At 35.9% G+C, this 26032-nt stretch overlaps 3 protein-coding genes and 1 pseudogene across 5 annotated transcripts; all 4 read left to right on the top strand.

The window, feature by feature from the left end:
- On the top strand, positions 1–3488 carry LOC120175591 (transcription factor VOZ1-like). 3 transcript variants are annotated; one of them, XM_039182191.1, is made up of 5 exons: positions 1–108; positions 585–848; positions 1064–1213; positions 2015–2591; positions 2709–3488. In XM_039182191.1, the coding sequence occupies exons 2-5, from the start codon at positions 621–623 to the stop codon at positions 3260–3262; spliced, it is 1509 nt and encodes a 502-aa protein (XP_039038122.1). In that variant the 5' UTR covers positions 1–108; positions 585–620; the 3' UTR covers positions 3263–3488. The 3 variants fall into 3 exon arrangements, with proteins under 3 accessions (XP_039038122.1, XP_039038124.1, XP_039038123.1); XM_039182193.1 differs by having other exon boundaries at positions 2–108; positions 2063–2591; XM_039182192.1 differs by having other exon boundaries at positions 10–103.
- Positions 3489–11510: 8022 nt separating this feature from the next.
- On the top strand, positions 11511–23745 carry LOC120175548 (glycogen phosphorylase 1-like). The gene is made up of 20 exons (XM_039182147.1): positions 11511–12179; positions 12272–12386; positions 12642–12743; positions 13156–13246; positions 13545–13680; positions 13808–13876; positions 14053–14154; positions 19658–19756; positions 20026–20136; positions 20482–20688; positions 21006–21113; positions 21209–21304; positions 21437–21493; positions 21688–21834; positions 21924–21983; positions 22086–22190; positions 22532–22693; positions 22880–22953; positions 23389–23512; positions 23581–23745. Exons 1-20 carry the CDS (start codon positions 11511–11513, stop codon positions 23728–23730), a joined length of 2784 nt encoding a protein of 927 aa, XP_039038078.1. The 3' UTR covers positions 23731–23745.
- A 29-nt stretch (positions 23746–23774) lies between these two features.
- Positions 23775–24207, top strand: LOC120175549 (alpha-glucan phosphorylase, H isozyme-like). The gene is made up of 2 exons (XM_039182149.1): positions 23775–23912; positions 23989–24207. The coding sequence occupies exons 1-2, from the start codon at positions 23775–23777 to the stop codon at positions 24139–24141; spliced, it is 291 nt and encodes a 96-aa protein (XP_039038080.1). The 3' UTR covers positions 24142–24207.
- A 678-nt stretch (positions 24208–24885) lies between these two features.
- Positions 24886–25747, top strand: LOC120175394 (annotated as a pseudogene).
- Positions 25748–26032: the final 285 nt, after the last annotated feature.

Here is a 26032-nt window from a genome sequence, read left to right on the forward strand (position 1 = left end):
TTTTGGCCATTTCCCACCGCTTACATTGCTTATTTCTCTTAATCTGCTATTGCTTCAGCGCTTGCTCCATTCAAAGTGAGGAACTTCGGTGTCTTTGATCACTCCCTGGTTAGCTTTCTATAATAAACTATTTATTCCTTCAAAAAAAAAAAAAGATAAACTATTTACATCTCTTTCGATTCTACAATTTACCTTTCACCTGATGCTGCCTAAGTAATCTCAGCTTTAAGGTACTTGCAAAAACTGGGTTGCCTTTCTTTTTAGATTTAATTCAGAGTTTTTTAAGCGTTCTATAATATTTCTGTGTTCATAGGACTTCATTTAATCTGAATATGGTGTAAATTTATCTATAATGATTTTAGTATTCTTTTCTAGCTTGGCTCCTTTTTCTTTTTTAATAAAATTTAGACAACCGTGGGAATCTCAGTTGCTTTGATCGCAAATGGGTAGTTTCTTTTTCCCACTATTGTTAGTTTTAAACCGAAATTTACTTATAAATTTAAGGAACAATAGTAGTGATGATTGGAGTAAACTTTAATCGGGTTGATCTTAAGTTTTGTGATTTATTGCGTTTTGGATTGCAGGGGTCTTGGTGTGAGTTGTTGAGGGTCTTTCATCTAATGGGGAAAGGTTCAAAAATCAACTGCAAGTCTGCATCCCACAAACTCTTCAAGGACAGGGCAAAAAACCGGGTGGATGACCTGCAGGGGATATTCTTGGATCTGCAATTTGCCAGGAAAGACAGCCGGAGCATCGATGTCGCAGTCCTTGAGGAGCAAGTCCATCAGATGCTCCGTGAATGGAAAGCTGAGCTCAATGAACCTTCTCCGGCATCTTCATTGCAACAAGTTAGCACTGCATATATACTTTTCATTTGAATCACGTATATTTTTTTTTAAAAAATCAGTGTGAATTTGTGGCAATTGTTTCGGTATGTTGTTTGAAGTAATCCACCTCTTACAAATTGTACCATGATAGATCCTTATGAGTTTTGATCTTAAGAGGTTGAAAATACTATTTATGATGTTGTGATTGAGAATTGCGATCTTCATGTGACATACAGGGAGGGAGTCCTGGTTCATTTTCATCGGACATTTGTCGGCTGCTGCAGCTTTGTGAGGAGGAAGATGATGCAACCAGTGTTCTAGCTGCTCCAAAGCCTGAGCCTAATGATCAAAACCTTCAAGTAGGAGATACTGCTGCTTTCCAAGAGGTAGTTTCACTTTATACGTGGATTCTTTGCTTTTTATTTTGTTTGGAATTTTCATGATGATTGGGCTGATAAGAACATTCAGCAAGATCAGGTCAACATGAGCATCAGCTTAATTTGTCCATTCGAAGGGATGAGATTTCTTATGTTTTAAGCATTTGGTTTCATTCTTATGTACGTTTGGGATTGGGAGCTATATATGTTTATATAGTATAAACATGATTGTTATAGTTTCTAGAGTGTAGTGAAGTACTGAAACAATGAAAAATTATGCTGCTTGATGACTGTTTCTAATTTGTCTCTTTCCTGGAATGGTGTTATAGAGTAGATAAGGCTACTACAATATGCTTGCAATTCTCTCCTAGTTGTGTTAAACAGGATTTCGTTACCTTAAACTTGAGTATAATGTTATTGGTTTCCCTAATAACTAATTGGGTTTTTTTCTGTGATAAATACGGGAGGATTTATGATATTCTTGGAAGTGGCAGAGCATCAATAATGTTATTGGTTTCTTTAATAACTAATTCCGTTGCACACTCGATGAATAGGACTGGCGCTGCTAGTGAACTTCAAAGATATCCCTTCTCAGCACCAATAATTACTTATCTTCCTTGTCTTGAACATCATGCAGGCTTTTGTAGCTAGATCTTTATTTGAGCTTATATAGGGCTTTGATTTACCATATTTTTGGCACTTTTGCATTAAAGCTATATTTCACTAAAGAATCCTTTGGCTATTCTCTGGTTATATTTCATGAATGTTTTCTAGTTAACTGTTTCCATTTTTCTTTGGCATGCTATAATGTTGAAAAGGCATTCACTGGCAAGTTTTATAATCAACATGTTCTTACAGGGTTATGGAGTTAATCAGGGGCAACATCAACGTGGCTTTCCATTAGTTGATCATTGCAAAGATTCACCTTCAGGAATCCGTGTCATGCCAATGAACTGCTTGGAAGGGACTACTCAATTGGAATACCATCAGATGGATTTTCATCAGGATTTTGAACACTTCTACACAGGTTACAATGGTACAGGTTTCGCTGGGGAGGATGCCATGCTTCATACTACTCCTAGTTATCTGCCAAGTGTATGTCTGCCAGTGCCACCATCTGCATTCTTAGGTCCAAAGTGTGCACTTTGGGATTGTCCAAGGCCTGCTCAAGGGTTGGACTGGTGTCAAGACTACTGTAGTAGCTTTCATGCTAGTTTAGCAATGAATGAAGGGCCACCTGGAATGGGACCGATTCTGCGACCTGGTGGCATAGGCCTCAAGGATGGACTGCTCTTTGCTGCTCTCAGTGCTAAGGCACAAGGAAGAGATGTGGGTATACCAGAATGTGAGGGAGCTGCAACTGCAAAGTCTCCATGGAATGCTCCTGGTATGTTTTATTAATATTGCTTTACATGGTTTTGGTGGCAACTTTTATGAGCAGCAACAGAAGATCTGATATTCTTTTTGACTTTTGAAATTAACTATTTTTCTCCTGTGATTGCAGAGCTCTTTGATCTTTCAGTTCTTGAGGGTGAATCAATGAGGGAGTGGCTCTTTTTTGATAAACCTCGAAGAGCATTTGAAAGTGGGAACAGAAAGCAGAGGTCTTTACCGGATTACAGTGGGCGTGGCTGGCATGAGTCAAGGAAGCAAGTTATGAATGAATTTGGAGGACTGAAGAGATCGTACTACATGGATCCACAGCCACTACAACATTTTGAGTGGCACCTTTATGAATATGAAATCAACAAATGTGATGCCTGTGCCTTGTACAGGTTGGAATTGAAGCTTGTTGATGGTAAGAAAAATGCAAAGGGGAAATCAGCAAACGATACAGTTGCTGATCTGCAGAAGCAGATGGGAAGGCTCACTGCAGAGTTCCCAACTGACAACAAACGCAATGTCAAAGGAAGGGCTAAAATTAATGCTAAGGTCAGTGTTGTAAATCCTTATTCTACTCAAAATACGGTGGCACCATCAAGCGAGAAGTTCGATTGCGGGCATGGATTGCAGTACGACTATCTGGTTGACGATTTAAGTGGTTATTATCTAACATAGTAAAAGAAAATGGATGAAAAAGCTGAAATAACTACACCCATTCATCTGGTTTTATCATATATATCTGCTAAAGCTTTTAACTCGAAGAATTGGTGGGGGATTCTGCATTTTCTCTAGTCCATTCTGAAGTTGTTGATTACTAGAAAACCAGGTCAAGATCTTATTTTTGGTGGCTATAAATTTGTACAATACATTTTCTCACAGAAGTGCTCGTATTTTTGGGGTTGATGCCTCGATCTAACTTCTAGAGGATGGTGAAAAGCAAGAGCAATGGCTGTTTATCTTCAGACCATGAAAACCTTTAAGCAAATTATATTTATAGGGTTGTATTCCTTGTATGTCAAGTCTTTCAACTGCTCATGAAAGCTATCTCAATCTATCACTGAGTATATATGAATGGAATACATCTTTATAACTTGGCCTATGCTCCAATCGTCTCTCTCAATCCATCTCTGTTTCTTAATACCACCATCACTAAATGTGTCTTATTGACTTGAGCACTGGAGTATAGACTTCGACACCCCTAATTCATCATTCTTCTTTCAACACATCAAATAGTTTCATACATAACTACTCATAAAAGATGTAAACGTTTGGTGTTTTCTATCAAAATCTGTTCTAGTTCGTTTAGCATTCACAAAAACATAGTATTGCGATAGTCGAAGTTCGCGTTGTGAATCTGGAAATTGATTTGCGATACCGGAGATCATGTTGCGAATTATCGATCGCATTGCGATTTAGTTGATCATTTTGACATATCTAAAAAAAAGTTAATTAAAATCATATAATATAAGACATTTTTTGTCACTGAAGTTATTTTCTCATATATGTATTGTTTCCCATTATTACGTGCTTTTCATGGCGGATTGTGAGAGCCTGCCTGCCTAACTTAGCAGCAGCAGCAGCAGGCTACCAATCTATGTTTTGTTTGAACTTTGCAGTACAATTAGGAAGGAAAAAAAGACCTCTGCCTACGACACCACAACAATCCAATCAAACCTACTGTTGACCCACCTCATCCCCCACTTATTGATTAATCCTCTCACTCTTGTTACGCCACGTGTCCTATTCATGAACTGTTCTCCCATTTCTTAGCCTCCAAAACCTCACACATGTGGGAGAGGTTCAAAAGTTGATGACCCTGCAACCGCCATTGCTGGTTTCTTTCTCCATCTACTTTGGAAGTGTTCCAAGTTTGAATTTTGGGGTTTGAAGGAGTTGTCATCACCCTCACTCATGATTATCAACGCTGATGGTTCATGCAAAAACCAGTCACTTTTGCATACTGTGACGCAAGCTAGGGATATGATTCTTTTTCTTTTTCTGAAACACCCCAACACTTGCTTCGTCAAATCCAAACCGTTCTCATCAAAGTGCACGTCAAATATCTGTACCACTCAAATCCACTCACTCTCTCCTTCTTTAACCCACTCCTCGCTTAGCTCATTTGTCGCAACAGGAAAACACAACAGCTAAATGTTTAGACCGGCCAACCTTCTTGGGGGCAGTCAGAGTTTTCAGTCTTTACGATTCGCGTGATGCAATGAGTTTTTAAAAGTTGAAACAAGTTCCAGGGTTGTTTGATATTTGGGGATCAATCCTAAGTAAAACCCTATTTCTATGTGCAAAATTTATTCTATACAGACAAATTTAGAAGCCTACCAGACATACGCAGTTGTACATTAGGTATCGTGATCTTTTTTTTCTCAGCAAGTAAATTTATTAAAAAATTTAGACCCAAGTTACATGCCTCGTTAAAAATATCTCTAGAGAAAAGAATACACACAATTAGGTAGATGATATAACACAAAAAAAACACTTAGAACACCAGTGAAGTCACACAACAAACAGCAAACACATATCCAAAACTATAGAAGACACTAAACTGCCAAAGCAAAGCATACAACTTCGACGTAACACAATTTACCATCATACTTTAATTCGATTTCTTAGTCATACCACCAAAACTCCCCACATCTCACAAAAAGTAACACTCCCAAGTGGAGAGCGAGTTTGTCACACTCCATCAATCCAAGATATAACACGAAATTTGAAGTCGAACTTTCTTAGAGTTTTCAAACCAAACATCTTCATACACAATTGATCATCTCTCAACTGAAAAAAAAAACTAATATCCATCTAGCTTAGTAAACCCATATTACTAACATCCTCTAAAGCTTCACTGTTGCAAGGACTTGCTACCAACTCACCTTCCACTTGATCAGCAACAAACCCAATCAAAATAAATTGATTATTAGCCTCCTCTGAGCCATCCATGATCGACAAATTCTGCCTCGACAAATTCTACAGCTTCTACGCCCTCACCCCCATAATTGTTGCACCTAATAGCATCTACAATAGGGGCCCGACATACTTTAGCCTTTTCACCCATACAACTAAAACCAACAAAATCATGTGCACTCATAACAGAGTCAATGCAATCTGCATCCGTTTCACTTATACGCAAGTTTCCCAGCAAACACTCCTCGGGCGCGCTGCAAATTGAGTTTCTCGAGCCGATATTTTCATCAACCACGGCCATGGAACCAGCAAGCTGCTTCTCTAAGATGATTCAGCTCCATCAATGCACGGGATGTCTTAGCTACGGCAACCTTAATATACTATTAAGAAAAGTCGTTATAAAAAATATTAATATTTTTTTAACATTTCCGGTAAAGTGATACTTAAAACATTATTCTTTTATCGAAAATGTTAATTTCGCTAACTAATAATTTAATATTAATATTTCCGGTAGAAAAATAATGTTTTAGATAACGTTTTACCAGAAATGTTAAACATTTTAGGTAGCGTCTAATATTAACATTTTTAATAAAAAATAATGGTTTAGGTAACCTTTGCTAAAAATATTAAAAAACTAAAAATATTAAAATTTTTAATATTTTTAATAAGATATTTCTTTAACCGTATAACAAAACTACCCCGTTGGCACATTTCAAGGATTTATCTCTGTTAGGATGAGATATATCATTATTTGGTAAAACTTTCGAAATAATGTTATGGAAAAAATTAATTCACGAGATAAAGCACTCCTAAGATTAATTGCTCAAATAAGGTGAAATCCACAGTGTTGGCCGTAGGTCGCCATGCCTTCCGGGCGACCTACTAGGTCGCCATGTCTTCCCAGCGAGCTACAAGAGATTGCATGTGCCATGCACGTCCCAACACGCTGGCCATCCAACCGAGGCCATCCGACCGAGGCCATCCGAACGAGCTATGCGAGGGCATCCGAGGGCAATCGAGCAAGCTATGCGAGGGAATCCGAGGGAAGCCGAGCGAGGGTAGGTCGCTCGGAGTGCATGGCGACCTACAAGGTCGCCCGGAGGGCATGGCGACCTATGTGTTGGGACGTGCATGTGCCATGCAACACGTTCATTCTCTCTGTTTGAGCAAGGGTAGGTCGCCCGGAGTGCATGGCGACCTACAAGGTCGCCCGGAGTGCATGGCGACCTACAAGGTCGCCCGGAGTGCATGGCGACCTACGGCCAACACTATGGATTTCACCCTATTTGAGCAATTAATCTTGGGAGTGCATTAGCTCGTGAATTAATTTCTTTCAGAACATTATCTCGAAAGTTTTGCCATCATTATTTGTGCCAGTGGAGGAAAAGTGCTATTTCAAGCGAGTCTGTTGGCTTTTGGAGTCTTTTGGTAGCCTTCTCGTCCATATAAGATTGTGAAAAAAATTATTTTTTCATATAAAATATTTATCATATTATTTTTTAAATTAGAGTTTTTTATTAGTCTTCAAGCAAATTGAGAAGACCCTAGGAGTACACGGCGTCTTCATATTTAGCTTGAAGACGTGTGGAGCACCTAGTGTCTTTAGGTTGACACTGTTCAATATTACGGGTTCATACCGCAACGTAGAGTCTTCATCTCATGATTTTGCAAAAAATCAAGTAATCATCAAATATCATAAATAACTGTAAAATGTCTGATAATTGTAAATATTTAGATCATCATCATAAATATTGTACTTAGGCAGTTCATACCCAAAATCATTCATAAAACTTGATGAAAAATATTATGAAAATATTTCATCATAAGAACTTATAAATCGTATTGGAAAAATAAAATGAGATTGATTTATCGCAAGTCGTCCTTGATCATAATAATCAAAGAAAAAAATAATTTGCACTCACTTCAACACTTTACTAATAAATCAAAATGTAAACCTCGCTAAACTTAGGTTTAATCCTTTACTTTAAATTGCTTCCACTACACAATTTATCAAAATTTCATATTCTAACAGTTTGCACTACCTTCAAAGAAATATTATTCTGTATTAATATAAATACTGAAAAATTATTTTGTTTGCACTAATGAAAAATAGGCTCGAATAAAAATCTAACCATATTAGGCACCCAGTCTTGTTTCACTGGTACAATTTATAACAAATTTTCAAAGTTGAATAACATAAGTTGTTATGGGCAGAATATGTTGCCCTGTTTTCTGACCTATCACTGATTAAAAATTCATATCTTTTTGTATATTCCTCGGAATCAATTGTTGTTTGTTATAAACCAAACTAGACTGATATATGAATCCAATGATATAATATTCATCCTTCAATAATTTTTATAGAATTTTTGATGATTTTCTAAACTTAATGTTCAATACATAATTCTAGACAAATTTTACCAACTTGCATCCTTAAATTATTCACTAATTTATTAGTTTACTAAATGAACATGTAGGCTCAAAATCACTTCCTATTACACTAAGAGTCACTCCTTAATGTAATTTGACATCAATATTTTTTTCGATAAGATAGATACAAATTAAATGCACTCATTTTTGCCTCATTATCGAACATTCTTCATGATAATCTTCTAAATTTCGCATCTTTTCCTTCTCTTTAGAGTTACTTGGATTACTAAATTTACCATAGTCTGACAACGTCATATAACATCATAAAATATTCAAGATATATGTTAGTATCGAACTAACATAATTTAAACTTAAATATAAAATTTGATAAAAATAAAATCGATACTTAAATCAATATAAAACTAAATTGTACTTCCATCGATATTTCAAACTTCTCAAAGTATTCCTTAAATTTCATAAATATTTATTTCCACTATCAACCCTTCAACCTTTGCCAATTACACAATCAAACCACTAATTGTGAATTCTTTCTAGAATTCACATGAACTTTTCCATTAAATTCATAATGGTTCTTCACCATTATGATCATTGCACTTTAATTTCTAAAATTTTCAGCACTTTAATAGAATTCTCAAAATCAACACTTTAACATTCAAAAACTTGAAATTTCATCTCAAAGTTTCTTAGGCTTTTCAAATTTAACCACCCATCTTTATAAACTTGTAATTCAATCTCAACTCAATAAATAAACTTAAAAATCAGTATGTCCCTAAAATTTGCAGCATTATAATATTTTACCCAAATGATACTTTCACATTTAATAAACTTGAAATCAAGTTTTTATAATATTGAGACCTTTCAAATTCTACCCTTAAACTTTACCAAACTTACAATTTAGTTCCAATCAACTTTCAAACTTAAAATCCCTGCATTTCTAATAATAAGATTCAACATTAACACTCCAACTAACACATTTATGCAATAAAATCCCAATATTCTCAAAACTTATATATTAGCCCTTTTTACCAACTCAATCTTCCAAATTGATCTCCAAGTCTCATAGAATACTTCTAATATCATTTCTAGGCCATAGGAAATTTTTCATAATTTTCCCTTAATTTCTTCCCATGGCCGAATATTTCAAGTAGCTTTAGGCATGATTTCTATTCAACTTCAAGCATGAATTCAACTTTCCAACATCAAATTCATGTTATTCTAATCACAATAACATCAAATTACATCAAAATCCAATCACTCTAAAAAACCCTAACATGGTCAAACATCATATAAGCATGTACAATTAATTTTAATCATTATACATACCGTAGGATTAATCACTAACATAAAAAAACATAAAAATCCTTCATCAATTCTTCAAAATTCCTAAACCTTACCCAAACCCTAATTTCCAAATCTCATGAAATAAGCATGAACACCATGTAATATTTATACCAAAGGATAGATAATTTTATGTAGATTAATTCTCTATCTAATAGTTTAATCCAAAAGTCAACCATAAATCTTCAAAAATCAAATTAAAGATCATACCTTTATAGCCATGTAGATCTCGGCCAAGAGAAAATAACAAGCTGAAAATGTTAATTTATCTACATTATTCTAGTATTTAACAACTTGTACACTTAGTATTTTTATAATTTAATTTAAAATTCAATTAATAAGAATTTCTAAAAATACCATTAATAAAACATAAAAATTAGCAAATTCCATTGCATTATCCTCCATTAAAATATTCCTTAGTCAAAGGTGAATCAACTTGGCTTTGACTTTCTACTTTGGCCATGCAATTTTTGAAAATTGCACTTTAGTTAATAAAATTCCACTTTTTGAAAAAATCTGAAAAATTATACTGTTATAAGCCAAATTTCTTTGATCTAAAATATGAAAATAATATTTCCAATCATTTTCTAACATTCTTCAAATTTTCATAAATTTTCGGTTCGATCCGATTGTGTGATTTTAATATTGAATTTTACCGCTTTATAACTTTTAACACAAATCACGTACGGAAAATCTGATTCACACGAAAATCTTTGTTTTAGGCCAAATTTTCAGACTAAAATATATAACTTTTTAAAATTATATTTTTGATACCTAAACTTTTACAAAGTTTATACTTTAACCCTAAAACATTCAAAACTTACATTTTAATCAATAGTCAAAATTCGGGGTATTACATCCGTGTTTGAAGGAGTTTAGTGCTGATTTTGAGAGAAAAAATAAGATAGGTCTGGAAGGCAAATGAAATTGAGTAGAAGAGTGTGGAAGTTTCCGGATAATGAGCCCAAGTAGCTGCATGATTTCTCCCGATTTTGTGTTACTAATTTCTAAAGCAGACAACACTTTTACCTCCCATCTCATTGGTTAGTTTTTACTGTTACATACCAATAATTGACCTTTTCTTGGCCCTCCGCCATCGGGTAGTAAAAATTTGAGGGGTAAATTACCTATTTGGTCACCTCTCTATTAATACTTTCTATTTAATATTTAATTGTTGTTTCAATCACTTAATTATTATTTTTTAAAAAATATAATAATATTGTATTTTGATTGTGTTTTGTTTACTCGTGTGATTAAAAAATTAACATTAGTGTTAACATGATATTTTATTATTTTAATATTGATATGACATTATCTTATGGTGTTATATTAATATTATAATTATTTTTAACAACTAAAATGTAATATTATATATGATTTTGAATAAATAATAATTAAGTGGCCAAACAAAAAATTACGTAGTAGGTAGGTGACAATATGTAACTTGTTCAATTGAAAATCAATATACAATATTTTAGGGGTAATTGTACAAATAGTTACTAAACTATTTTAAAATAATATATTTAATAGTTATAATTTTTGAAATTATAAAATAATCATTAAAGTAATTGATATATTATAAAATAATGATTTCATGTTATAAAAATAATGATAAATTTATATAAATTTAAAAATAACTTTGTAACAATTCAATGAATTTAATGATAATTTTATTATAATTTAATAAAATTTAATAATTATCTTATAACAGTTTCAAATTTTAATGATTATTTTATAATTTACAAAATTTCATTTATAAAAATTTATTTCAACATAATTTAATAATCATTTATCTGTTTAAGCATACTTTTAATTTCTAACATGATTTTCATCCATGAAAAGATAATTGTAAAATAGAAATGTAAATTACCAAAAATATCAATGTAACTCAAAATTAGTTGGTTAATCAAAATTTTAATATATAATTAATATATTTTTTTATTTTAAGTTTAAATCTCACTAATTTTTACAAAAAAATGTTAAAAATTTCAATCAATTGAAAAAGAAATCAAATGGATCAAAATTATTACATATTTTGCTCTCTAAAAATATTGTAGGAAAAGTAGCCATTTTCAACAAATTTTTGTTAAAAAAATAGAAAAGTGATCCGCAGTAGACGTGATATTTCCTATCCTGGCGACAGTTTGACTAAGGTGGCACAAATTTAAAATAGATCTCACAGTTACCTCAATCTGACTACATCTTACGAATCTCCTAATATAATCCACATTTTGTTTGTTAATCTTCTTCAGTAATGTAAACCTGCAGACTCTCAGTAATGGCTACCCTCTCCTCTTCTACCCTCGTTCCCAACACATTATTTTCTTCCTTTCCATCCTCTTCTCGAAACGTATCTTCCCTCCCAGTTCTCCATTTTCGTCCTAACCGAAACACTCTTTCACTCACTCTCTCCGCCTCCAAACACCCTCCCGCCACATCTGAAACCAATGCGTCCATAAACGTTGAAACATTCGCGCCTCAAAATAACGACAATTCAACCGCTTTCGTCATTCGCGCGCGTAACCGTATTGGTCTCCTCCAAGTCATCACGCGCGTCTTCAATGTCCTCGGTCTACGCATTGACAAAGCCACCGTAGATTTCGAAGGAGACTATTGTATCAAAACGTTCTTCGTAACTGATTCTCGAGGCAACATGATCCACGATGAGAAGGGCTTGGAGAGTATCAAGAAGGCCTTGGTCGAGGCACTCGACGTTGAAGTTGAGGATGACGTCGCTGTTTCTGTTGATCCGGCTGCTAGAGGGATCATGGCTAGGAAGCCTCTGTTGGAATTTAGGGATGGGAAAGGCAAAGCTGAGAGAATGTTTGAATTGATGGATGTCTTTTTGAAGAACGACCCGGTTACCTTACAAAAGGATATTTTAGATCATGTTGAGTACACGGTGGCTAAATCGCGATTTAGTTTCGATGATTTTGAAGCTTATCAAGTAAGATTAAGGTTTCGTTGGTGGGTTGAGAACGAATATTTTACTTTCTTGGCGGGAATGTATGATGTAACTTGATGTCGATTGTTTAACAGGCTTTAGCACATAGTGTAAGAGATCGGCTGATTGAACGTTGGCACGATACTCAGATACATTTCTACAGGAAAAACCCGAAACGACTATACTTTCTTTCACTTGAGTTTCTTATGGGTATATTTTCCTACCTTTATGAGCTTTATAATTTTATCGTATTTAAAATTATCGAATAGTTTAAGAGCTCTCTAAAAGTTTTGTCATGGATTCTATGACTCTCCTTGTAACTATGATTTATCAAATCTAGAGGGTCAAACTGCGGTTCATATTACAAGTAGAACCAATTCTTGAATACACATCCTATTCTGGATTGTCTTTATTGCTTTAGATATCATTCATGTTAAACAACTTGCATGCAATTTATAATTTCAGGCCGTTCGTTGTCAAATAGTGTCATCAACCTTGGAATTCGTGATCAATTTGCAGATGCTTTAAGCCAGCTTGGTTTTGAGTTTGAAGTTTTAGCTGAACAGGTTAACTTGACATTTATTTTTCTGTACTCCTTTATTGTCCTAATCTTAGATTATTATCACTCAGCGGATCACGATTAAGAAAAGTAATTTTTTTTTATTGCGAGTTGAATTGAACATGAACGGTATTTATATCGGAGATCATGTTGTGTGGTAATTGGAGATTTGAAATTAGGTGAATCCAATGGGTAGACATATTTTAGGGAGTATTCATGTCCGATACTTTTTTTTTTGAAATCGGACATGGGTACTCCCTAAAAGTAGATGCTTATAGAAAGAAGCAAGTGAAATATATGTCGGTTTTAATGAGTGACCTAAAAGTAAATTCTTAATCATGTAGGAAGGAATATTTTTCTTATATTTGTATACTCAGATAATCATGCATTTACACTATAGCTTATTCATTATGATATTCTAAGGAGATGCTTGCCTGGGTAATGGAGGCCTTGCTCGTCTTTCAGCATGCCAAATGGATTCTCTAGCAACTTTGGACTATCCTGCTATAGGGTATGCCTTTATTCTATATTTTTCTTATAAGATTTTTGGAGGTATTTCAAGTTAAAAGTAATACACCTGAGCTTTCCATTAAGTAGCCTGACTGAATAATTATCCATACTGGATTTTAAACCAAAATGGTTTATTGGTTGTGAATTTGAATTGCATTTCTTCTAATTAGTATTAGCTTTTACAATAAACCTATGCTAGTTTTCCTTTTCCAAGATGAGTTAAGCAATGCATCAAATGAGTATTTGCTTTTACCATTATCCAACTCTAGGGAATTGAATTGTGCATCTTCTTTTTGCAGCTATGGATTACGCTACCAGTATGGGTTGTTCCGTCAAGTCATATTGGATGGCTTTCAACATGAACAACCTGATTATTGGTTGAATTTTGGAAACCCTTGGGAGATAGAGCGGGTTCATATAACTTATCCCGTAAAGGTTTGTGCATACTCGGATGTTATTAATTATCAGTAGTAATATTGGATGTTTGACATTATCTTTATGTTCTATTTCTATTCTGTTTTGTTTACTGAACTTCTTTCCACTATGTTTTTGGATGGAAAAGTTCTATGGGACTGTCACAGACGAAGTTTTGAATAAGGAGAAAATTAAAGTTTGGGTTCCTGGAGAAATGGTGAGGCAGTAATTCCTTTCATAAATTGAAGTAGACACTTTAGCATAAAACTCTTTATCTTTTGGTTGTACTCATGGGTGATGCATAGTTTAAATGAGTGCTCAATGGTATTCCTTTGGTTAAGTGAATGAGTCGGTATTTGTTTTTGGCTTAGTAATATGTATTCATGGTGGTAGGTTGAAGCTGTGGCATATGACAATCCAATACCTGGTTATGGAACAAGGAATACCATTGTTCTTCGCCTTTGGGCTGCCAAACCAAGTGATGAACTTAATATGGTAATTTCGAAAAAGTCCAATTAGTAGTTGTAAGCATGAATTCTATGTCTATGTTTGCTTCCATTTATATGGGATTACCTAAACTATGTATAGCTTGTTGGGAAATAAACCAAGTACAAGTAATTTCCCTATAACCAAATTAGTGAGAATGCGAAATAAAAACGGAAAAATAATACCCGAAATTGATAACGGAGTTCAGCCAATTGTGCTTACGTCTCCGGACTGCTGCAGATCTTTTACTAAGAGAGAAAATTTACAGGTGTTTACAAAGCACTCACTACTCACAAGAAAGCTCTCTAGTATTGGGAGAAAGAAATGATTTTTAGGATGGTTTTGAAGCTAAATGAGCTAGGGTATTTATAGTTGAAACTTAAGGACTTAATCTTGTAAATACCCTAAAGCCTAGGGATTAATTGTGATTATCCCATTATCATTTTTCAACAAACATCTACCAAACTTTGAAAAACTATTTTTCAAAGAAACATTTACCAAACTTTGAAAACCATTTTTAAAGAAACATTTACCAAACTTTGAAAACCATTTTTTCAAAGTTGGTTACCAAACTTGAAAACCATTTTAATACTTTCAACAATCTCTCACTTGAAGACTGATTTTAATATGTCTTCACACCTCGATCAATGCAACAGCTTTTCTAGTCTTGTTACTCTAGCATGCCAACTGAAGTTGAACACAACTTCAGTTTGTCTGTAGTCACCGTCTTTGTCAACATATCTGCCGGATTTTGAGCTCCACTGATCTTTTCAAGTTTCAAAATCTCATCTTCCAGAAGAGACCGGATAAAATGATATCGCAATTGTATGTGCTTTCTCCTGGAATGAAAAGACAGATTCTTTGCTAAATGTATAGCACTTTGACTGTTGCAATACAAGACATTGTTTTCTTGTTTCTTGCCTAACTCTTCCAAGAAACTTTGGAGCCAAACTATCTCCTTGCTAGCTTCCGTAACAACGACATATTCTGCTTCAGTTGTGGAGAGAGCAACTATCTTCTGTAGTTGAGAAATCCAACTCACTGCAGTTCCTCCTAGAGTATAGACATACCCTGTAGTGCTCCTTCTGATGTCAACATTTCTGGCTAAGTCAGCATCTACATAGCCTGTCAGTATCGTATCTCCACCTTTGAAACAAAGTGCTTTGTTTGTGGTACCCCGCAGATATCTGAGGATCCATTTGACTGCTTCCCAGTGTACCTTGCCCGGATTATTCATGTACCTGCTAACAGCTCCCACTGCTTGAGCAATATCTGGTCTGGTAAAAACCATGACATACATCAGACTTCCAATCGCTAAGGCGTACGGCACCTTCACAATGTGTGCACGTTCTTCCTCCATCTTTGGTGACTGTTCTTTGGAGAGTCTGAAATGAACACCTAAAGGTGTACTTACTGGTTTAGCATCTTGCATGTTGAACCTGGAGAGTACTTTGTTGATGTACTCAGCCTGTGATAATATCAAAGTCCCTGACTTTGTGTCTCTCTTGATCCTCATCCCAAGAATCTGCTTTGCAGCGCCCAAATCCTTTATAGCAAACTGCTTTGACAATTTTTGCTTCAAGTTTATAATCTCTTGCATGTCTGAGCCTGCAACGAGCATGTCATCAACGTACAACAATAAAATAATGAAGCTATTGTCGAACCTCTTGATGTAGCAACAATGATCTGTTTGGCATCTGGTAAAACCACTGTTACTCATGAAACTATCGAACTTCTTGTACCACTGTCTAGGAGCTTGTTTTAAACCATACGAGCTATTCTTCAACCTGCATACCAGGTTTTTCTTGTCTGCCTCTATGAAGCCTTCTGGCTGCCTCATATAGATTTGTTCCTCCAAATCACCATGAAGGAAAGCTGTCTTTACATCTAACTGCTCAAGATGTAAATTCTCTGCAGCTACAATTTTCAACACCAGTCTGATTGTAGACATTTTCACGACTGGAGAGAAAATTTTATTGTAGTCAATACATTCTTTTTGCTGAAAACCTTTGACAACCAATCTCGCTTTGTAGCGTTTGCTCCCATCGTGCTTTTCTTTGATCCTGTAAATCCACTTGTTGTAAAGTGCTTTCTTGCCTGGTGGTAATTCAGCTAATTCCCACGTCTGATTTGACAAAAGTGAGTCCATCTCATCTTTCATGGAAGACTCCCACTTGACTGAATCCTCCACTTGCATTGCTTCATCATAGCACTCTGGTTCACCATTGTCAGTCAGCAACAAGTAGTATAAAGAAGAAGAATACCGTTGGGTTGGTTTAGGAATTCTGGAGGAGCGTCTTAGTTCCGGTGTGCCTGGTTCTTCTTGAACTGCTTCAGGACTGATCTGAACATCATTTCCAGAAATCTCATCAAACTCAACAAATTCCTTTGTTTCAGCTTTGGTATTGGAGCTGCTTGATTCTACAGTTGACCTGTCTTTGTACATCACATTCTCATTGAAAATGACATCTCTGCTTCTAATGATCTTCTGATTTTCATAGTCCCAAAACCGGTAACCGAACTCATCACCGCCGTAACCAACAAAGGCACATTTGTTGGACTTAGCATCAAGTTTACTTCTTTCAGCAGAGTCTATGTGTACATAAGAAATACAACCAAACACTCTTAAGTGTGAAAGGTTTATTTCTTTCTTGCTCCAAACTTCCTCTGGTATTCTGCTATCCAAAGGAACTGAGGGCCCACGATTGATCAGGTAAGCTACAGTGTTAATATCTTCAGCCCATAGAAATTTGGGCAATCCGGCATGTATCCTCATGCTTCTGGCACCTTCATTCAGAGTTTTGTTCATGCGCTCTGCTACGCCATTCTGTTGCGGTGTCATGGGAACTGTTGTCTCCATCTTGATCCCATTGTTTGCGCAAAAATCTCTGAATCTCCTATTTCTGTACTCTCCTCCATTGTCAGACCTCAACCGCTTGACTTTCATACCATTTTCATTTTCCACCATGGCCTTCCATTTTCTGAAGGTATCAAAGACTTCTGATTTTTTCTTCAGAAAATAAACCCACACCTTCCTTGTAGAATCATCGATGAAGGTGACATAATATAATGAGCCTGCAAGAGATGGAACTGGAGATGGTCCCCATACATCAGTATGAACTAACTCTAACTTTTCAGCCTTGGGTGTATTACCAATCTTTGCAAAGCTGACTTTCTTTTGTTTGCCAAAGATGCAATCCTCGCATAGTCCGACATCTACATTCTTTAGATCCGGCAGCTTCCCCTTTGATAAAAGTGTCTTCATCCCTTTCTCGCTCATATGGCCAAGCCTTTGGTGCCATAGGTTTGATTTTCCATCAGCATCTGCTACTGCAATGATATTCTCTAAATTTGAGGTTACATAGAGAGTACCAGTCTTCTTACCACGAGCAATGATGAGTGCTCCTTTGGTAATCTTCTATTCACAACCTGAAAAGGTTGTACTGTATCCTTCTCCATCAAGCTGTCCTACAGAAATCAAATTTCTTTTGAGACCAGGAATATGTCTCACTCCTGTCAGCTTCCAGGTGGTCTGGTTTGACAGCTTTAGTCGGATATCTCCTTTTCCGACGATCTTCAAGGTTTCATCACCAGTAAGATGAACCTTCCCAAAATCACCACTGACATAGTTCTCAATGATTTCTTGGCATGGCGTGGAGTGGAAAGATGCCCTTGAATCCAAAATCCATGATTCAATCGGACTGTTGACGCTTAAAATCATGGCATCACCTGTCTCCTCTGTCATGTTGGCAGATTCCTGTGCGCCGGTATTTTTCTTCGGTGCTCGGCAATCTCTTTTGAAGTGGCCCTTCTTGCCGCAATTATAACAGGTAAAATCTTTATTTCCTGTTCTTGATTTTCCCCTTCAGGATTTCGATCTGCCACGATTTGAATTTCTTTCTGAAGTTCTCCCTCTGGACTCCGTGTGCAAGGCTGAGGAGGTTGATGCTTCACCCGATTCTCTCCGTCGAATTTCTTCGCTCAGTACCAGATCCCGAACATCATCGAATTTTAATTTGCTGTTTCCCGACGAACTGCTGACTGCTGTAACAGTAGCATTCCAACTGTCTGGTAAAGATGATAAGAGAATTAAAGCTCGAACTTCATCATCAAATTCAATTTCCACTGAACTCAATTGGGTTGTGATTGTGTTGAGTTCATTTAGGTGTTGTGCCACCGATGCCCCTTCCGTCATCCGCAAATTAAATAATCGCCTCATCAAATGAACTTTGTTTGAGGCCGATGGCTTCTCATACATACTGGAGAGAGCCGTCATAAGACCCGCCGTGATCTTTTCCTTTGCTATGTTGAAAGCAACATTGCGGGATAACGTCAGTCGGATAACTCCGAGGGCTTGTCTGTCGAGAAGAGCCCAGTGTTTATTCTTCATGCCCTCTGGTTGTTTTCCTGAGAGGGGTTGATATAGATTTTTCTGGTATAGAAAATCTTCAATTTGCATCTTCCAAAATCCAAAGTCCGCACCATCGAACTTTTCAATTTTCACATTTCCTTCGTCTGCAGCCATTGCTCCCACTCGAATCTGGCTTCGTTTGGATCGTTTCTGACAATTTTTACGAACCGCCGTATATTAGAACACCTCCGTCGACAAACTCGTATCGCCGACCGAATTTCACTATTCACGAAATTTACTATTCACGTGAATAGTAACCCGAATAGTAACCTCGCAAAAAATTGACAAAATTCACAACCCAAAAGCTCTGATACCAGTTGTTGGGAAATAAACCAAGTACAAGTAATTTCCCTATAACCAAATTAGTGAGAATGCGAAATAAAAACGAAAAAATAATACCCGAAATTGATAACGGAGTTCAGCCAATTGTGCTTACGTCTCCGGACTGCTGCAGATCTTTTACTAAGAGAGAAAATTTACAGGTGTTTACAAAACACTCACTACTCACAAGAAAGCTCTCTAGTATTGGGAGAAAGAAATGATTTTTGGGATGGTTTTGAAGTTAAATGGGCTAGGGTATTTATAGTTAAAACTTAAGGACTTAATCTTGTAAATACCCTAAAGCCTAGGGATTAATTGTGATTATCCCATTATCATTTTTCAACAAACATCTACCAAACTTTGAAAAACTATTTTTTCAAAGAAACATTTACCAAACTTTGAAAACCATTTTCAAAGAAACATTTATCAAACTTTGAAAACCATTTTTTCAAAATTAATTACAAAATTTGAAAACCATTTTAATACTTTCAACATAGCTGACATATAAAACTATATTTCTTTTGCTTTAGGTTTACTGGAAATGCTATAGTTGGAATGACCTAACAAGTGCCATTTTGTTGGTTAAGATTTTCGTATATTTCAGATATTTTGTGTCTTTAGTTTTGGAGACTTTTATTTTGTAAGGGATTGTTTTGGAAATTTTTAAGATTTCTGAATTTTTAGTTTTGTATGATTTTTATTCCCATATATGCTTATGGATTCTTGTGAGTATATAGATTTCTTATGTCTTAAATCCTCGGATTTGGAGCATGGCTGCAGGAGTCCTATAATACTGGGGATTATGTTGACGCTGTGGTCAATAGACAGAAAGCAGAAAGTATTAGTAGCATACTATACCCCGATGATCGTTCTTATCAGGTTTGCTTGCTTTTGCATAAATTTATCAGTTACGTTAAGATTAGATTCTGTCTTATCTATCAAACTTTTCACCCCACATCTTCTAAAGCTTTTACTGCAATTGTTTGATTTATGGGAAGTTAGAGGTACTTAGTTGGAGATTATTCATGTTGCTTTCATTGATAACTTGGTTGAAATGTCTGCAAGGAGTTGAGTGGATGACTGAATATGTTTCTTTATCGTCTTTATGTAGAGCTTCATTCATACTGCTTTGTGGTGGCTTCTTTCAGGGTAAAGAATTACGGTTGAAACAACAATATTTCTTTGTCTCTGCTTCAGTACAAGACATCATCAGAAGATTCAAAGATTCTCATAGAAATTTTGATCAGTTTCCAGAGAAGGTTCTTAGCTGCATGTTTCATGTATCTGTTAGTGCATAAGTATATGTAGAAACACCTCAAATAGGATTAGTTGGTACTGGTTTGATAATGTGGTGGGATGACATGGTCCAGTAATACCCTCCTGAATCTTGACTAATGTAGCTGTTCTCAAGGTTTACATAGGTTCTCAATGTCATATACTTAATAAATGGTTGTGCTTTGAGATGATGGAACTACTGAGAGTTGAGTGTGGAAGCTTTCTATATACTGAGAAGATTTTTCTTTCCACTTCAATAATCATCCTTAGTCAAGTGCTGCGCTGATGCTTGACTCCTTTTCTGTCAACTTCATTTGCATTTTATATAGGTTGCACTGCAGCTGAATGATTCTCATCCATCTCTCGCAATAGCTGAAGTAATGAGAGTGCTTTTGGATGAAGAGCATTTAGGCTGGAAAAGAGCATGGGACATCATATGCAAAATATTTTCATTCACAACTCATACCATATCACCTGAAGCACTGGAGAAAATCCCTGTGGATCTACTGGGCAGTCTTCTCCCTCGACATTTGCAGGTGTATTTTGTTTGAATTTTGCAATGTACTTCTGCTTAAATAAAACTAACCTGTTTCGTTGAAAAACTTATTGTGATTGAAAGCCTAATTAGTTCTAAGGGACAAGCTTCGTTAAAATATTCCTGATGTCATATAACTTCAACTTAATAATTTTCTTAATTATGACATCATGCATCCAATGTACAGAAGCATGGATGTGGTTAGTTGTTATTTTCAACACAACATTTCCTGTATTATCCACTTATTTAGATTGTAATATATTTAATTTGACTGGATGTCAAATTGTTTCTACCGTTTTACAAAATTGCTCTTTTCAGATTATATATGACATAAACTTCCAATTTGTGGAAGAGTTAAAGAAGATGATTGGTTTAGATTATGATCGGCTGGCCAGGATGTCAATTGTTGAGGAAGGTGCTGTGAAGGTATATCTCAAATTTTATGGATTTAGTTTCTGTTGTGTTGCTGAATTGCTAGAATATACGAAAATCGAACTTCATAACCATCCCTTTTTTTTCAGAATATTCGGATGGCAAACCTTTCAATTATATGTTCTCATACTGTGAATGGTGTCTCAAGATTTCATTCCGAGTTGTTGAGAACAAAATTATTCAAGGTAAAACTTAAATTTGTTCTTACCTGCTTAAACATTGCCTTTACTTGGCTTGTAATAAGTTTGAAATAGAACTCAGCTTCAATGAACATCTTCAATTAGTTGGTCTAATTGTTGTCTGTTAAATCTTTGTAGGATTTCTATGAGCTGTGGCCTCACAAGTTTCACTACAAAACAAATGGAGTAACCCAGGTTAAATTAAGTGCAGTCTTCAGTACAGTATTTAAGTTATTGATGGGCCAAGTTGCTTTCCTACCATAATTAAATTCTAGAATTGTTGCTTTGATTCTGTGGTGCATCTAGCCCTTATAACTAAAACTACATGAATAATTTAAATTCATCTGCTGTGGTAAGTGATTTTTACCTGTTAACAATTGATTTCTCAGCGTCGCTGGATTGTTGTCAGCAATCCTAGTTTATGTGCTCTTATATCAAAATGGCTTGGAACAGAAGCTTGGATCCGTGATATTGATCTTTTGATAGGCTTGAGAGACTATGCAACTGATTCTGAATTGCATCAAGAATGGAAGATGGTACTTTCTTAGTTAGCATTCTTCAAGCTTTGGAAACAAAACACATCATTGGCTAAACCAATCGTTTAATGTTAATTATTATCTCATAGGTTAAGAAGGTCAACAAAATAAGGGTTGCTGAGTACATTGAAGCAATGAGTGGTTTGAAGGTTGTGAAGAAAGATATAGTCTGTATCTGAATTTCTTTTTCATGCCTTTAAGGAGCTCTATAATGGTCTAATGTTGGTGTGTGGATTATCGGTAATGGGCAGGTCAGCTTGGATGCAATGTTTGATGTGCAGACAAAGCGGGTGCATGAATATAAGCGGCAGTTGCTTAATATACTTGGCATTATCCATAGATATGACTGCATCAAGGTTAAACACCATCTTTGGCTGAAAGAGCCATGAAAAATACGTCGAGTTTATAAAATGCTGCTTTTATAAGTGCCTTGTTGAATTGTCCTTGGGTTTTAAGTTATGACCATCTTGTGGCTTCAAGCTTGCAAGATCAACGATTCCTTATTCTGATTTCATATGTCTCGAATCTGTCAGATATGAGTTTGATTAACCATTTCCTTAATCATAGTCATTTGTGTTTGCACAAAGATGTTTAATTTATAAAAGTTGTATATATTTTCGAACACTTTTACTGTTTAGCATAAGTTAAAAGAATGAGTCATAGGTACGTTACTAATGCCATTCTCATTTTGGTACAGCATATGGACAAGAATGATAGGAAAAAAGTTGTACCACGGGTATGCATACTTGGAGGAAAAGCTGCTCCAGGTTATGAAATGGCAAAGAAGATTATTAAACTCTGTCATGTTGTAGCTGAAAAGATCAACAATGATAAAGATATTGGAGATCTTTTAAAGTTGGTAAGCCAGTATTATTTTTTCCAGAAATGTTTGTTGAATGGAACTCTGAAATGTGTATTATTTACTTAGAAGGGTGAATAATTACCATAAATAATTAGCAACCTTGATGAATTAAAGCTGCAAAGACCTGTATACCTGTCTTCTAATAATTAATCTGTCTTCCTAAGTCATTAACTATATCTGCAGGTCTTTATACCTGATTACAATGTTTCTGTTGCTGAGTTGGTAACACCAGGGGCTGATCTTTCTCAACATCTAAGGTAGTATGCATAAGTTTTGCACATTAGAAGGTATTAACAATTTTGTTAGCGGCTATAGTATCTTTTTCTGATTGGATTTCTACTTGTTTCCGTATAGTCAACTATTGGTCTCGTTACTTTTACATATATATCACTCTAAAGATGGATATCTCCATTTTATCGAAAATTTGGGTCGAAAACCATATCCTTTTAGCATTAATTGTCATTAAGCATATGTAATGAATGATGTTTCTTATATTTAAAAAGCAAAGCTAGATTGATTGTCAAAAGTAAAGATTAAGAAGCTCAAAATTAGTGATTGGCTGGGGTAGAGAATTACTCGCTTCACCTCCCGAGCCCCTTTTTCCAGAAATGCTTTAATAAAAATAAATCAGCTTACACTCAACTTCTGATACACGCTTCTTTTATCTAAGATGTTTCCTGATTCTAATCCAGCACTGCAGGACATGAGGCATCAGGAACCAGCAGCATGAAATTTTTGATGAATGGATGTTTACTTTTAGCCACATCAGATGGTTCTACAATTGAAATGATTGAAGAAGTAGGTCAGGAAAACATGGTATGTGCTAAATCACCACCGATACAAACATAAGCAACAATATTAGTTACTGATCATATTTCTTTCAGTTTCTGTTTGGTTCAAAAGTGCATGAAGTTGCTGCATTGCGGGAGAAAGGATCCGCTCTTAAAGTTCCTCTTCAATTTCTGCGCGTTGTAAGGTATCATACTCGATCAATTCTGTGTAGTTTATGGCTTTATCAATACTTTACATCTTAGTTTCTCAGTAAAGGAGATACATCCTTGGTTTTCTCATACAGAGTATGATTGATGTATGTAGGATGATCCGCGACGGTCATTTTGGATTAGAAGAGTATTTCAAATCTTTGTGCGACAAGATAGAGGGTGGGAATGACTATTTTCTACTAGGTGCCGATTTTGCAAGCTATCTAGAGGCCCAGGTAAATAGTTGGTTTTGCAGAATGCGTTGGAAAAAGGGTTATGCATTTTAACTGTGTAGTATGTCGAAATGAGCAGGCAGCCGCAGATGAAGCGTTTGTGGATGAAGAGAGATGGACTAGAATGAGTATACTTAGTGCAGCTGGCTCTGGGAGATTTAGCAGCGATAGGACTATCCAAGAGTATGCCGAAGACACTTGGGGAATTCAACCTTGCAGATGCTCCTTTTGATTTTAGAATGCCCTCGCAACGTCACGTGTGGGATTGGTTGGTTTTACATATAAAATAAAATATTATTATTTATTCAAATAAAATCTAGTGCTGATTTCAAACAATTTTGATTGCGGAGGAGGACGAATTATAGAATATCTGGTTGGGTAAAGAGAGACGTGAATTCATTCGTGATTCATCCTCTCACTGTGCTCCTTAACTAAGGCCTTGCTAGAAGCCCTTCAAATTTGTCACCATCCCAAGGGATTAACCCATTACCATTGCCATAATCAAAAAATGGAAGAGTCGACATTGGAGCAAAAGCTCCATGCTTCAAACCCACATCCTGACAAGCTCCACAACCTCACCACCTCTCCAATCTCAGGTCTTCATCTCCACACAAATCCCATGCTTCCTCAACTGGGATTTCCCTTTGATTTTGGTATGGATTTAGGCTTTGAGCAGTTGGTGCTTAATTTTCAAGGCATGAATAAATTAAGTATTCCCTTTGATTCCAATCATATTGTTAAAGTTTATTAAAAGCATTTGGTGACCATATAGATTATCCATGATGATGTTCCCACTCTGATATCATTACCAAGCTGTAACTTCATATATTTATGGGAACCAGAAGAAGTTTGATTGGATTGGTTTAAACATTTACTTTTAAAACAAGATGAAGACACGTATTTGGGATAGGCTTTCTGTGACGCAGTTGGATACATATGTCTCACCCAAACTACTTATGCATCTTTTTAAAGCAAAAGCGAAGCGTTAGCTGTTGCCATGGCTTCCTCACCGAGACTCATCTCTTTCCTCTTCCTCTTTGCCCTCTTCTCCGTGCAAATCCATGCCAGGGAATCCTTCAGCAAAATCCCAACAATTAACACCAATGAGAAAGAGACAACAACGACAACAAGAGAGCAAGAGCATGGGACCGAGACCACCCAAACCTCAGAAGGGACCGAGACCACCCAAACCTCAGAAGAGCAACAGCCAAGGTTTATCCCCAAAACCCAAAATGGTAATGGCCTTTACGGGCACGGAACAGGCACATATCAGCCAAGTTTCACCACCAAGGAAACTTATGAACCGTATGCCACCCCTGTTAATTACCACTCCGATGAACCCTACAACAGCATTCTCGAATCCAGCTCAAACAACAAAAACACTTACTACTACAACAAGAACGCCTACGAGTCCATCGACCACCAAAACTTGGGCCAAGCCAGGTTCACCGAGAAAAGATGGAGCACCCAGGAGAACCAGAACAACAACTACAACCGCAACAACGGTGAGAAGCAAGGCATGAGCGACACCAGGTAATTGGAGAGTGGGAAGTACTACTACGATGTTAAGTGTGAGAGCAACTATTATCCGAACCAGTTCGAGAACACAAGGGGAGTTGCTTCGAGGAACGAGTTCGATGAGAATCCTTACACCAACATGGGAAGATACAACCAGAACCAAGAGGAGTTTGAGGATACCGAGGAAGAGTTCCAGCCCTGATCAGCTGTTGTATACCACTCTGCAATTGACATGTGATTTTTGAAGAACATCAAGCAAAACAAGCACCGGATTTGATTAGATATTAAGAACGGTAATTAATTAGCAAAATCAATGAAGATGATACAATATGATTTGTTGAATCTTGTGGTGTATTTTCTTTTTCTGGTTATAGTTTTCTTTGCTTTGAAATGCTCAAGGTTTGATTATGTTTCCCCATCAAACAATTTATTGAATAAAAGTGAAAGTATATTTTAATACTAGATTGACAATTCTTTTTGCCTTCCATATTGACATTATATATTCCATGCATGCACAATATAATAATCTTCAGCCTTAATTAAACTAAGATTCAAAAGCTTAAACTTTCATGATACTATGTATAATAGATTTCATGATCTTTTGC

This window comes from Hibiscus syriacus, unplaced genomic scaffold, assembly GCF_006381635.1.
Source record: "Hibiscus syriacus cultivar Baekdansim isolate YM2019G1 unplaced genomic scaffold, ASM638163v2 tig00112206_pilon, whole genome shotgun sequence".
NCBI lineage: Eukaryota > Viridiplantae > Streptophyta > Magnoliopsida > Malvales > Malvaceae > Hibiscus > Hibiscus syriacus.

What these genes read in the sequence shown, in the direction of transcription:
- LOC120175591 (XM_039182191.1), top strand. Translation starts at nt 621, where the DNA reads ATGGGGAAAGGTTCAAAAATCAACTGCAAGTCTGCATCCCACAAACTC. An exon ending in ATACTGCTGCTTTCCAAGAG is followed by an intron (nt 1,214 to 2,014) that starts GTAGTTTCACTT and finishes CATGCTATAATG; the next exon opens with TTGAAAAGGCATTCACTGGC. An exon ending in GTCTCCATGGAATGCTCCTG is followed by an intron (nt 2,592 to 2,708) that starts GTATGTTTTATT and finishes CTGTGATTGCAG; the next exon opens with AGCTCTTTGATCTTTCAGTT.
- LOC120175548 (XM_039182147.1), top strand. Translation starts at nt 11,511, where the DNA reads ATGGCTACCCTCTCCTCTTCTACCCTCGTTCCCAACACATTATTTTCT. An exon ending in ATGATTTTGAAGCTTATCAA is followed by an intron (nt 12,180 to 12,271) that starts GTAAGATTAAGG and finishes ATTGTTTAACAG; the next exon opens with GCTTTAGCACATAGTGTAAG. An exon ending in ATAGATATGACTGCATCAAG is followed by an intron (nt 22,191 to 22,531) that starts GTTAAACACCAT and finishes ATTTTGGTACAG; the next exon opens with CATATGGACAAGAATGATAG.
- LOC120175549 (XM_039182149.1), top strand. Translation starts at nt 23,775, where the DNA reads ATGATTGATGTATGTAGGATGATCCGCGACGGTCATTTTGGATTAGAA. An exon ending in CAAGCTATCTAGAGGCCCAG is followed by an intron (nt 23,913 to 23,988) that starts GTAAATAGTTGG and finishes CGAAATGAGCAG; the next exon opens with GCAGCCGCAGATGAAGCGTT.